At 44.4% G+C, this 14,344-nt stretch overlaps 1 protein-coding gene across 3 annotated transcripts in view; it reads left to right on the top strand.

Annotated features, from left to right (window-relative positions):
* The first annotated feature begins 10,699 nt into the window (after positions 1-10,699).
* The window catches only part of LOC101432796 (zinc finger protein 84-like), a 30,688-nt gene continuing 27,043 nt past the window's right edge, over positions 10,700-14,344 (top strand). Inside the window, exon 1 of one of the 3 annotated variants that reach the window (XM_071216592.1) lies at positions 10,700-10,962. Coding sequence is in view for 2 of the 3 variants with exons in the window: in XM_058301478.2 (XP_058157461.1) it covers positions 10,930-10,986 (57 nt within the window). In the remaining variant the exon portion in view is untranslated. Of the gene's footprint in view, positions 10,987-14,344 lie in introns of all 3 variants that reach the window. The other 2 variants (XM_058301479.2, XM_058301478.2) reach the window with 2 other exon arrangements.

Raw genomic sequence — 14,344 nt, 5'->3', positions numbered from 1 at the left:
TTGAGGAGGTCCCATTTATCCATTTTTTCTTTTGTTGCTCATGCTTTTTCAGTAAGGTTTAAGAAACCAGCACCAATCACCAGGTCTTGAAGATTGTTCAAGTATTTTTTATTTAATTGGGTCTTTGTTTTTTTATCAAATTGGAATCTCTTATGTACTATAGATACAAGTCATCTATCACACATATGATTTTTTCACTGTATATTAACAATAGTGTTTCTGACATAGATAAGATTTAGAGGGGGCTTAGGTCCCATGGGTCAGATGGATGGACTATCTTGCTTGCAGTTGTTCCTTGGATGAGCATTGCCCATCATCAGAGTGAGTCCAATGAACTGGAGAGGAGCTGTTGCTGAGATTCAGGGCCCAACTGGCACTTGGGTGGACCAAAGATTTAAGTCTCTTGGACATACACCTATCAAGTATATTACTAACTATAGGTTCAAATAAAAGGGGCAGAAGAGCCATGTGTAGGGAAACCACAAATGAGTCCAACTTTGTCATACTGGGGAGCATAAATTTCAAAGTAAGGCCCAGTGGCAGGGCACCAAACTCCTCTCTTCCCTCCCTATTGTGTCTACATGTCTCTAGAACACTCAGGAGTCCTACTATTTGAGGCAATATTTACTGTGGCAGTCAATGAGATCCTGCTGAGATGTGCATAAGCATAACCTCCGAAATGACCTTCCAACTCACTTTGAAATCACTTAGTCATAAAAAGTCATTTTATTCTAGCAATGGAAGAACTTTTATCATTGATGTGGAGGCAGTGGCCACTGGAGGTTCTAAGGGGAGGAAGAGGGGTATAGTAGTTTGACATAGTTATGAATTCCAAAAACTTGTCTTTACCCAGGCATGACTAAATTATGATTAGAGCTTTGATTGGGCCATGTCTGTAGGGCATGGCAAAGGACAGAGTTGGAGGGTTTTTAATGTTGGAGTTTGATGCTGAAGTCTTAAGCTGGAACCTTGGGAAGAAAGTTCTCAGAGAAAAGAGAAGCAAGCCCCAGGAAGAGAGGAACTCTGAGTCCAGAGAGAAGCAAGACCTGGGAAGAGAGGAACCCAGGAAGGCTGAATCCTTTCAGACATCAGCAGCTATCTTGCTCCAACACATGGAAATATACTTTGGTGAGGGAAGTAACTTATGCTTTATGGCCTGGTATCTGTATCTCCTACCCCAAATAAATACCCTTTATAAAAAACAACCAATTTCTGGTTTTGGCTGACTAATACAGGGGAAAATAAGTGTAATATGGTGGCATTTTCAGGACATTGGAATTGTCTTGCATGATGTTGCAATATGACAGATACAGGCAATTATCTATTTTGTCATAACTTACAAATTTATATAGGACAGAGGGTAAACCATAAAGTAAACTATAATCCACAGTTAGTATCAATGCTTCAATGTGTTCATCAATTGTAACAAATGTACCACACCAAAGAAGGATGTTGTTAATGTGGGGAGTGTGGGAGGGGTCGGAAGTGGGGCATATGGGAATCCTCTATATTTTTTATGCAACATTTATGTAATCTAAAGTATCTTTACATTTTTTTAATGCAATAATGAAAAAAAAAAGAGGATTATGTTACGCTTAATGTCACTAAGAGCTTGGGCAGTGAAGTTAGCTAGGGCTGTTACTTGCATTAAAACATTTAAAACTGCAGTACCAGGAAAGAAAATACTAAGAGGCTATTCCCACCATACTATAAAGTGCTTTATTTTATTTGTAGAGCTGGGAGGTTTTGAGGGGTGCTGGGTAAAATTTTGTGTATACTTTTCAGCAAGAAAGCTGTAATAGTTAGGCTATTGTGTCAACTCAGCCAAGTAATTGTGCCCAGTTGTTTGGTCAAGGAAGTACTGGGATAACTGTAATACAAGGGCATTTATGGACTTTAGTCACCATTGACTTTACTGCAGTGGTAAATCATAGATAGCTGGTTATAATTATATCAATCAGGGAGATTGCCATCAGCAATGAGCGATGCTTAACTGAATCAGCCAAATTCCTTAAAAGAGGAAGTGATTCCAGCATTGAAAAATTCACAACTCATCTTTGGATAGCCAACATCTCCCAGAACTTGTCAAGAATCTTCATTGGACTTTCATTGGAGCTCCTGGTTGCAGCCTGCCTGAGGAACCTGGACTTGTGCATCCCCAGGGCTGCATGAGAGACTCTGATAAATCTTACTATCAACAGATATCCCTTGTTGATTCTGTTTCCCTATGGACTCCTAATACAAAAAGATACCCTAGTGTACATCTGCCTGTCCAGTTATAGGGCAGATATGGCCAAAAGTGTGTTCCATATAACCAACCCGCTCCTGAAGGGGGTATATAAGCTCCTATGTGTAGGGATGCATTTTGCCCTCCAGTCCATTTAGTTTGCCAGATGATGATGACTCAGTTGCATATCTGTGATGGCAGTCATCCTATAGATGGTGGGTTCTTTAATCAGACGCATTGTTTCTTTCAATTAATTAAAAAAACAAAAAACGCTGCTTGAGCATCTAGGATATTATATCCTGCCACCCTCCAAGTGAGACCATCCCAAACTGATACAAGGGATGGGCAGGTTTTGTTGAAATGTTACTTGAAAATAGAAAAGACATGTTTAATAGAAGCAGAGTAACTATAAAAGGTTGTGGGTTCTCAGAGTTGCCACCTAGAAGGGCAGCTATGATTTATAGTTACTGATTACTCCAATTAGTCAAAGATAAGGGTAGGATGTTCCAAGGAAGACAGGAGCTACTGGAGGCCAGCACATATCCAACAATCCATTTGGTTATGTGCAGCTGCCACGGTGGGCAGCCCAGTCGAGGTAGACATTGGATGAGCTCATGTGAAGGAAGGTTAGCCTAAAGATGCAAACCTAAGTGTTTAGTGGTTACTCCAAGAAGGAGATCTTCTCTGGTAAGCACAGTGACAGTTGAAGTTTCCCTCATAGGTCCTAAGATATGGGCAGCCAATGAGAGAGCTCCAGATTTGCAGTATCATAAATGTTGTCCCTCCCTGGGAGCAGGCTGTAATGCCAATTGTGTTTGTTTAGGTTCTACCCACATTACTCTGGTGATTATTATTCCACTTGGTATATCCTTCACACAGCCAGCATATGGCAGCACTGTTGGTCCTTGAGAGAACAGGAAGGTAGTCTCTAGTGTTCCACTGGCCTGGTGCACAGCATCCCCTGGCACAGCCAGTCTGGAGACAATGTCTCCAGGAGTCTAAAGCAGCAATGTCTTTTTTTCTTCATCTACTTCAAGAGCATGACCAGGAGATGTGGCAGATACCATTACTGTTTTAGGGGTCACAGTGACCATTCTTGCCAATAACTCAAATGGAGAGACTACACACAGTATTGGTTTAAATGCATTAGAGAATCGGACAACACTGAAGTCCATCACCAAAGTGTATGGCTATTCGTTACCTGTTTAATTTGTTGTTCTATCAGACCATTTCTTTTTCTATTAATCCTGCCCCCAAGGGGTTATAAAGTAAATGAAAGCACCAATCAATATCTTAGTCTCTAGCCCATTACTGTATGTCATGCCTGGTAAAGTTTGTTCCCTGGTTGCTATCTATGCCACGAGGCATTCTGTATGAACTACTGAGCTACTTTAATCCTTTAATGCTATTTTGTTGGGTAGTTTGTTTCACTGGAAAAGCTTGAAGATGGGTATTGGTATTTACACAGGTTATTGCATTGCGTTTGCCAGAACTAAGGGGCAAATGACCTATGTAATCTATTTGCTAGTCCCATGTGGGTATGCTGGCTTTATGTACAGGCTCATTGCTATAAGGCACTGTTCATGACCAGAGTTGAGAACAGGCCCCAGAATTTTGTATGACATAAACGAGGTCACAATACTTTATAGGAATGCCTAATGCCTTAGCTATGTACCCCCCTTTGGCAGCCCATTCGATGGTCATATTTTTTATGTAGCCATAGGGCTGCTTCCTCAGTGTGGGTGGGGCATATCAGATGAATACGAGCTAAAGCACCCACCTCTTGGTTTCTGGGCAGAGAGGATTTTTAACGTGCAGGAACATGATAAAGTTAAGGATGCCTCAGGGTTTTGGAGGCAAACATAAATTTCCTGCCACATGGTAGCACCCCATAATGGGTGATTCAATACTTGCCAATTATTCCTCTGCTATTGGTTAATCCACAGTGTAAGACCCTGATATATGGCACAGCTATCTGTACAGAGGGTGACAGGCTATGTTTCTCTGGTGATGACCATCCAAGTGGCCTTCAATTCAGCTCACTAGCTGCTCTGTCCCAGGCCAGAGCACAACCAAATACTGTCCATCTGTAGCTGTATAGCAACAGCCACCCGACTTTGATTATTTCCTTTGTTAGCCTCATCAATATACATGCATCATCACGGATAGGGGGATTTTTTTCAGGCACCGTAGGCAGAATAGAAGCAGGCACCTCTATCGGTGGTGAACATTCTGGTTCTTCAAATAATATAGGACCCAGAACCTGCCATAGGGCCTAACAAAGAGGGCTGGTTAATATTTCCCTTTATTGTAAATAAGTATGCCATTTCTGTAAGGTTTCTAGTTGGGCTACTTCTGATTGGGGTCTGGTTAACAGCTCTTCTATCTAGCCTTTTATAGGATAGACTATTTTGACGGATACAGTTTGGGCTCCAGAGAAGAATTCAATCTGTTGGAGAGCCCTATATACTGCTAACAATTGTCGTCCCATCATAGTGTACTTAGCTCAGCTCCTTTTCATGTCTGTGACCAAAACCCTATGGGCATCATGCCTAAGGGCTGTTTTTGCTATAAGCCTCAGCTCATACTTTCAGTACTTCTTGTTACTTATAATATATAAGGGTGTTCGGTCAAGGGGGAGCAAAGGGCTTTGGCTTATGAAATCCAGAGCTTAGAATGTTCAAATGCCTTTTGCTCTGTTTCTCAGTCCCAGGTTTTTCCCTATTTTATAAGTGCATGCAAAGGTCTAAGGACCTGAGCCAGATATGGAATAAATATTCTCCAGTAACCTAGGAGCCCTATAAATACTTGTGGCTGTTTAACTGTAGTAGGAATAGGTTGTTGTAAGGTTTTCTCAATTATTTTATCCAAAATATTCTGGGTCTTACCCAACCAGGTGATACCCAAGATTTTTACTGCTACTCTGGGCTCTTGAATCTTGGCAGGATTGATTTCCCATTCTCTAGATTTTAACCCATCAAGTATGATTGTTAAAGCCATTTCTAAATCTGCAAAGGAATCAGATGTCAGCACGACATCTTTTTTTTTTTTTAAGATTTATTTATTTATTTCTCTCCCCTTCCCGCCCCGGTTGTCTGTTCTATTTGCTGCATCTTCTTTGTCCACTTCTGTTGTCAGCAGCACGGGAATCTGTTTCTTTTGGTTGCATCATCTTGTAGTGTCGGCTCTCTCCCGTGTGGGCGGCGCCATTTTTAGGCAGGCTACACTTTCTTTCCCGCTGGGCGGCTCTCCTTACAGGGCGCACTCCTTGCGCATGGGGCTCCCCTACATGTGGGGCTCCCCTTCGTGGCACGGCACTCCTTGTGCGCATCAGCACTGCGCATGGGCCAGCTCCACACGGGTCAAGGAGGCCTGGGGTTTGAACCGGGGACCTCCCATGTGGTAGACGGGCACCCTAACCACTGGGCCAAGTCCGCTTCCCTACGATATCAACTTAAGGGAACAGAGCAACAGTTGATAGTAGGACAATCATTGACGGTTCTCAGGCCACCATTCCATGACAGATAATGGGACTGTGGAGATATCCCTGGGGTAAAATAGTGAAGGTCTATTGTCGACTTTTCTATGTGAAGGCAAACTGATTTTGAGACTTAGTATCCAAGGGAATCCTAAAAAAGGCATTTGCTAGGTTTAGCAGTTTGATATGGTTTATGAATTCCAAAAATAGATACTGGATTGTGTTTATAAACTGGTCTGTACCTGGGCATTAAATTATGATTAGGGATTTGATTGAACCATGTCATTAGGACATTGAGCCTCCGCTCCCTTAGTGGGCAAGTACTCACAGATAAAACTACACAGCAGAGCAGAGGACTTAGCTGGAGTTTTGATGTTGGAGTTTTGATGCTGGAGTCTTAAGCTGGAGCCCCAGGAAGTAAGCATAGAGAGGAGCCTGGCCATAAAGAAAGAGAGAAGGCCCCAGGAAGAGAAACAAGCTGTTGACTTCAGAGTCTACAGCTGACTTTGTGGAGAAGACGGAGGAGCTGAGCCCAGAGAGAAAGGAACCCTGAGAAGAGAGGAACCCAGGAAGCCTGAACCCTGGCAGATGTCGGCAGGCATCTTGCTCTAACATGGGACAAAAGGCTTCGTTGGGAGAAGTAACTTACACTTTATGGCCTGGTAACTGTAAGCCTCTACCCCAAATAAATACCTTTTATAAAAACCAACCAATTTCTGGTATTTTGCATCAGCACCCCTTTGGCTGACTAATACACTAGGTTAAGAACAGCATGGGCAGTTCCCAATTTAAAATTTCCAGGTCTTTAAAACTACTATCCCTTCAGTGCATCATGTTTCTTTGGGAAGGACTCTCAGAAGCCTCCAAAACAAAGGGAGTATGGGTGATTCATGTTATAGTTTCTTGGTTGCTAAAACAAATACCATATAATGGGTTGCTGTCTTATAGTCAGTCAAAGGGGTGCTAATGCCAAGTACCAGAAATCCTTTGGCTTTTTTCCCCCAGCCTTCCTCTTCCTCTTCCTCTTCCTGTTAAGGCTCTGTGGTCCCAGCTGCTTTCAATATCAGCTGCAGGCTGGGATAAATCTCATCTCTCCTGGGGCTTGTTTCTCTCTGGGCTCAGCTGTTCTGTTTTCTCCACAAGGTCAGCTATAGACTCTCAGGTGAATGGCCTGTCTCTCTTCCCAGGGCCTCTGCTTCATGGCCAAGATCCTCTGTGTGCTTACTTTCCCGAGTCCAGCTCAAAACTCAAAACTCCCTTCTCAGGGATGCAGTCTCTCTGAGTCCCCACTCACCAGGGGCAGTGGAGACTCAGTGTCCTACTGACATGGCCCAAAGCCTCAGTCATTATTTAATCAAGTAAAAGTGAAACCTCTGAATCCAATATAATCTAATATGACCAAAGGAATAAGCCAGTTTGCAAACATAATCCAATATCTATTTTTGGAATTCATAAACAATATCAAACTGCTACATTTGGTTTAACAACAGGTATTGGCTCATAGTTTCAGAGGCTACATTTGGGTTATATCTTCTGACAGCTTTTCTGTCACTTGGCAATGTATGTGGTGATGTCTTCTCTGTGTTAACTTGACCTCTGGCTTCTCTCTATGCTTGACCTTCAGTCGTCTTATAAAGGGCTACAGTAATCTGGATTAAAACCCAACCTGTTCACTTCTTGGCCTTGCAGCTAAGATCAAATGTAAAACCCAACCTTATTCAGTTAGGCCACACCTAAACAGCAGCAACATCTTGAAGAGATCTTATCTGTACCAGAACGTGGACCAAGATCAAGAACATGCCCAAAGGATGAGGGCTGAGAAAAGATACCGATGCTAAATGTATGTAGAATTACCTTGACTATAAAAGTGTGGAAATGGATAGAGTTGATGGTAACATATTATAGTTAAGTACAACTAACACAGCTGATATATAATGGTATAGTCTGGGTTATAAATGTCAATTTTTAAAAGCTAGAAAATAATCTAGAGACTGAATATGAACCTGGATGTGGATAAGAATTGTGGTTAACAAATACAAGAATGTTTTTCTATGAACTAGAACAAATGCACATCACTATTACAAGGTGGTAAGAATATGGAAATGCATGGGAAAATACAATTATTGTAATTTCTATGACTATAGTTAACAGCAATATTAAAATATTTTTGCACCACTATCAAAGAAGGTACTGTGTTATTAATGGGGGGGTATGAAAAAAATATACCAAATGTATGCTATAGATCATAGTGGTAATAGTCTGATGATATTCTCTCATAATCTGTAACAAATGTTCCACAACAATGTGATGTTGGAAGAAGGGTGTTGTATGGGCATTCTGCACATTGTACATGATTGCTTTACATAAATTCACAACTTTTATAATACATATATTATATATTAGATTTATATATATCTAATTATTTTTAAAAGTCATGCCCAAACTGGGTACACAATTCAATTCACCATATTTCAGGAGAACTTCCAGGGTGCAACACTGATTTCCTCTCCACACATACTCTGCAAACTGCAATTCTAACCATGGGAATAATACAAATAGAAAAGATGGTTCAAAACTTACCTTTGACCCTGGCAGATCATCATTAATAACACTTCTGCTCTGAAATCTCAATGAGATAGTCTAGATTCTTTAACTACCGTTGTCATAGACCACCCCATGCCTCTTGAGTTTTCTCTTGGTCAGTCAAGGGGAACTTTGTTACACCTACAGGACAAAGAGGACAGTCTGTGCCTAGACTAAAAGGAAAAGTCCACTGGCTCTCTGAAACACACCCAACTGGATTCTGGGGTTTGGTTTCATAAACTAGGCCCTGAATTTGAGACCATTACAAAATTCCCACCAATCACTCCAATGAGTCCACATCGTTGTCCCACAAGATCCACTTAACTCACCACACCTGATGCCCATTTCATACACAAAAATTCCCATCATGAATTTCAAAATTTCCTTCATGTGAACCTCCACAGACACCCTTTGCTGACTTCAAATCACTGATTCCATGGACTCTTAACATAGAACCCCTTTAAAACTGTCCCCTCAGTCAACCCTATCATTTACATTACTGACCACAAAGACTACCAGTATTTACTACCCAGGCTACATAACCAACCACCAAAATTCATATATCATTCAGACCAAAGTCCCCTCACTGTTCCACAGAATCACGTAGTTCAAAACACCATAACTGACAGTATAGACTACCACATCATACATCACTGACCTCACACAGTCCATCATTAACTCCACAACCCCATCATTTAGCTCAGATACCACAAATGCTGTCCCCATCACTGACCCCAGATCCTCATCCTGGCCCAACATGAAAAAGCAAGGAGTTGCTTTCTAGACCCCTATCACTGACCCCACAGACCCTCATCCCTGACACCAAAATTCAATCAAGCAAAGACTCCCCACTCTTAACCCTGTAGACTACAAATCATTTGTCCCACGGAGTTCCATCTCTGACTCCACAGATCCCTACCCATGACCCCAAACCCTCAACCCTTGATCTCACATATGCCCACAGAGCCCCTACCTTGACCCCACAGACTCATCTATGGCCCAACCCCACAGATTTCTTGAAAAATAGTCAGTCCAAGGCTCAGTGTCTGTTAAAGGAGTGGAAGCCAGGAGAGAGGTCTGGGACAGAAGGGATCTTATAGTGAAGGACCCAGGAGGCCACAAGTTATCACCTGCCCCTTGGGAGTTCAGAGCTCAGACAACGTTGGATGGACTTCATTGGGAGCCAGGAGGTGCAGAGCTCCCAAACTTTAGCACACACTCATCCTGTTTTTCCCTTTGCCTGAGCTGCCTAGAAGCTTGGTCTGTATTTCTGGTACAAACACCTCTCAGTTCTTGTTTTTGTTTCTTGAGCTTCATGGCTCTGCAGATAAAGTGATGGACACAGCACAGAGGAGAATTTACCATGTGGGTTAAATGCTGGGCTTGGGAGTCTTTCTATGACTCAGTTTTCCTACCTGATAAGTGTGTCACTTAATGTGCTGCATACAGGGACCCTAGCAGGGACCTCCTCACGTGGCAGCCAAGGAGTGTTTGACTTTCCCTCAGATCACATGAGTGAGTTGTTCCCACAGCCTAACTGGACAGTGATGACGGGAGAAGCCCCACCCCAGCGCTCCTTGGCTGCAGGCCCCGCTCTGAGGCCCATGACCACACCCTCACGACAGCCCTGGAGGTCCTGACCCTTACACAGCTCTAAGTGAGGACACCGTTCTTGTCCTCACCATGCAAATGAGGAAAGTGAGACACAGTATTGGCGCCCTGGTTCGAGACGAGCGCCGGCAGCCCTGGGACAGCTAGAACGAGGGCGAACGGGTGATGTTCCTCCGTGCTGCAGCTCTGGACCCTGTCTTAAGCCTGGTGCTTCGCGTCCTCCCGGGCGGGGGCTCCTAGGCTCAGGCCTGCACCAGGCCGGGGTCACACTCCCCATCTTTACGTGGCTGCTCCGTGCCTGAGGGACTTCTGCCCACTCACGCCCCTGGTTACTTTTCCTCTAGGCTCTTGTTATTCCTTATTTTGTTTATTCGAAGACTCTCTTCTATCTTCCCACGACCTTCAGTCTTTGGCTGCTACCAGGGCTCCCCACCTCCCGGGTCTTTATCCACACAAAAGCCCACCACGCCGCAAGCGACGCCGATTCAATTTTATCGTTTTCCAGTCCAGTGTTTTTTTCCAGATCTACACCCCAAGTCCCCTGGTACCGAATTTGGCCCCGAATCTTCCCTCTCCGCACGCTCGGATCCTGCTCTGTGAGAATCTCTGGGGTTGTAGGCAGGACCGACGATGCTTTGAGGACGACATCTCCTCAATATGGCCGCCCCCACGGTAAAGCGACAATGTGGGCGAGGCCATCTTGTCCCTGAGACCGCGCGGCTAGAAGACGCCATGTTTGCTTCTGGCGGGCTGGGGCCTCGAGACCCATTGAGCGTGCGCAACTCCCACTGGGTGGACGCGTAACTTGTGACGTCATAAAGAGGTTCGGAAACGGAAGCCTTACTCGGATACCGAAGGAGTGATTCAATCGATCTCCGCATACAGAGAAATCTCTTGTTCAGAAAGGATAAGTGGAAAATCAAAGAAGGTTGTGTTCGTGGGATCACTGAAGGGAGTTCTGTGTCAAGAGTCACTGCTAGCGTGACGAGTTCATCCTGGTTTATTCGAACTGTCCCGGCTTGAATCCTGAATGTCGCAGGTCCCGGACAAAACGGAGTGGCTGGTGGGTGTCTGGCTCCCCTGTGATGTGAGTGTCAGGGGTTTGGGGGACCACCCATGTCGGGTAACACGTGTGTGTGAGCTTGCTGATGGAAGGTTGGCGGGGCAGTGATGCGCGGTTGGTTTGGTGCCTGCAGTGATGAGATCATGGGCTTTTAAAAATTCAGTGAAGAGGTGTCTGTGGCTGTATTCATTGGATTCAGCGGAATTGGATTAAGGAGGTTCCGTTGGCTTAGCGGTGAGGGTCTGCAGGACAGTGATGAGATCGTGGAATGAGTGGTGGGGGCTGGTGCTCATAGATCAACTGGTAGAGATCCATTTGAAGCCCTGATCACAAGTGAAGACCCGTGCACTTCATGCTAGCTATTTGTCTCTTTTTAATTCCCTCTTTTAAATTATCCCCGATTTCTTTGATAATCACTGCCCCATACATTTTTAGAAAATTATTTTAAATTTACTTTCAGTAAAATTAACTATCTTTGGAGTAGAGGTTTATGCGTTTTGTGTAAGCATCAACACATTCAAAATGCCCCATTAATTTTTTAAGTCCTGGCCCCACCATTTACTATCTTTGTAACCTTGACCAAGTTACTTCAGCTCTGCTCTCAAGAGGATGAAATGATTTAATACATGTGCATAGCATAGAGTAATTGCTCAACAAACATGAGCTATTATTTTTACTCTTCTCTCATTTCTTCCTTGTGAATGGCAGTCGTAGTGCTGTTGTCATAGCTGTCAAACGTGTGTGTCTGTGTATGTGCTGCCGTTGCATCCATCTTACTTTGGCTAAGTCACCTGCTACAACGCTGACCTTTGGCCTAGTTAATAAGGCGCTCTCCAGCCCTGGGGCAGAAATGGCCCCAGACGCCAAATCTATATCTGTGGCCACCTCTCACGCCACCTACACACCTCACCCAGAGCCCACCGCTGATCCCAAATGATAAGCTGTCATCTCCACCTGCAACACGAATTTGCTTTAAACTAACCAGTCCTTGACTCTTCTGGGAAATCTGCTAATCTCCACCTCTGAACCTCAATAGAGGCCTAAGCCTATGGGTTCCCCTTGTTCTTCTTGTGTGTGCCCCACTCGCTGGTTGAGCCACCAGAGCCTATCGTCAACTCCTCTCGGCACCCCTCTCTCCCTGGGACCTGTGAATAACAGTCTTTTCTCATGCATTGTGGTTTTGGTTTCCCATTGTGTCCCACCTGACCTCCACTCAGACCCCAATTTAAAGTAAAACTTAATTCAAAGTAGACATCATCCTTTTTTTACTGTATTGAAGTAGCAAATTTTATGTGAATGTATGTAAATTTGATATTTGAATAATGTACAGTGTTTCATTTTATACACAAAGTTGAAGTAGCATCAATCATGTTATTTCACTTGTGGCTAGCTGAATAAGTTATGAGCTGTGTCCACCATCAAACTCAATATTTATTGGGCCCCTACTTATACCAAGAACCTGTGATCTGGGTAAAGATATTCTTGTTATGGTGGAAATGACAGGCAATAAGTGTGCATACAAACAGACGAGGAAGGTGATTTCAAATGTGTTACGTGCCGTGAGGAAAATAGTGCAGTGGGGTAGATGGTGACTGTGGGAAGCCACTGGGGGGGTTTTAAAGTGGGTAGTGGAGGGATTTGTTTTGCTTTTCTAAAAAAAATGCTCTGTGTGCCTGTGGGTAGTGGCGGCGGTGGTGGTGGTGGTGGTGGTGGTGGAAGTGGAGGTGGAGGAGGAGGAGGAGGAGGAGGGAGTCCCTGGGGACTATTATGGGCCATGTGTAAAATAATCACTATTAAAGAATAACATGAGGGAAATTATAGAAACAGAATTCAGATAGAGCTATGGTAGGCAAGCCTTGCTAGAATCAGAGCCAGAATGTTCACCAAGTTCCCAGTGCAGTTTTATTCTCCCACCTGTTTTTTTCTGGCACAGTATTTAGTCAGTCAAAGGGGTTCTGATGCAAAATACCAGAAATCTGTTGGCTTTTATAAAGGATATTTATTTGGGGTAGAAGCTTACAGATACCAGGTCATAAAGCCTAAATTAATTGCCTCACCAAAGTCTATTGCGACATGTTGAAGCAAGATGGCTGCTGACATTCAGGCTTCCTCTTCCTCTTAAGGCTCCATGGTCCCAGCTTCTTCCAGTATCAGCTGTAGGCTGGGATAAGTCTCATCTCTCTCCCGGGGCCCTCTCTTGGCTCAGCTGCTCTATTTCCTCCACAAGGTTAGCTACAGACTATGAGACTCTCTAAGCTTTGCCTCTCTCCCTTGGGCTTGATTCTCTCTAGGCTCAGCTTCTCAGGGCTCTGGCCTCTGCAGCTGCAAACTATCAGGCAAACAGCTTGTCTCTCTTCCCAGGGCCCCTTCCACATCTAAGGAGCAGTCTCTATTCCTCTGTGTTCTTCTCCTGTGTTTCCTTCCCAGGCTCCAGCTCAGAAACTCCAACCAACTCCTCTGCCTTGTTATTTTCTCGGAGTGTACCTGCCCACCAATGGGCCAGAGATTCAATGTCCTTCTGTCATGGCCCAATCAAGTCCTTAATCATTATTTAATCAAGTAAAAGTGAAACCTCTGAATCTAGTATAATCTAATATGCCCAGAGGGACCAACCAGTTTACAAACATAATCCAATATCTATTTTTGGAATTCATAAACTATATCAAACTGCTACATACAGAGTCAATGCTGGTGGATTCAGGACATGCAGTGGCCCTGGTCCTGGTCATTGTTTCTTTTACGGGGCCCAGGGACATGTGTTTGAATGGTAAAATCTCACATTTCATTTCCCCCCAATTCATCTGACCCACACGTGGAACCTGGGTTAACATGTCTGCACCTATAACTGGTGCAAAGGCAGGGTGGGCAGGCCCATCCGGGGTGGGACTGGGGCTGTCTTCATTGAAAAAGGGTGCATTCGGCTTAACAGGACCTCAGATTTTCCAGGAGTGTTGGTTCCATGGGAAGGGGGCAGGTCACCTGTGACCTGGAGAGTCCCTCAGTTAGGCTGTTATAAGATTAGACAAGGCACAGCAGACCCCGATGGTGAATGGCCATTGCGGGTGCACCCTCAGCCGGATGATGTGCTGAGGGTCTCACAAGCTCCAACAAGTACTGCCATCTTCTCTCCTCCTGGTCTGCAGGTCCACGTCTCTTGGCCCCTCTCGGATCGCGCCTGCCTGATACCCAGAGTTGGATTGCTGGTGTTTTTCCTGCATTAGGGACCTGCAGGCTGCCCAACTCTGCTTTGTGGTCATCCTTGCGGAGCACCTGTGTCATACCACAGCCCCCCATGCAGGCCGCCACCAGTCTCTCCCCATTAGAGTCCCAGGGATTCAGCCTGAGTGCTGGCAGCTTCCCTCATTTGCGGTTTCCTCTGAAT

The sequence above is a fragment of the Dasypus novemcinctus genome, chromosome 8, assembly GCF_030445035.2.
Source record: "Dasypus novemcinctus isolate mDasNov1 chromosome 8, mDasNov1.1.hap2, whole genome shotgun sequence".
Classification (NCBI taxonomy): Eukaryota; Metazoa; Chordata; class Mammalia; order Cingulata; family Dasypodidae; genus Dasypus; species Dasypus novemcinctus.
The sequence above is the reverse complement of the archived record's forward strand: the minus strand, read 5'-3'. Positions and strand labels throughout refer to the sequence as shown.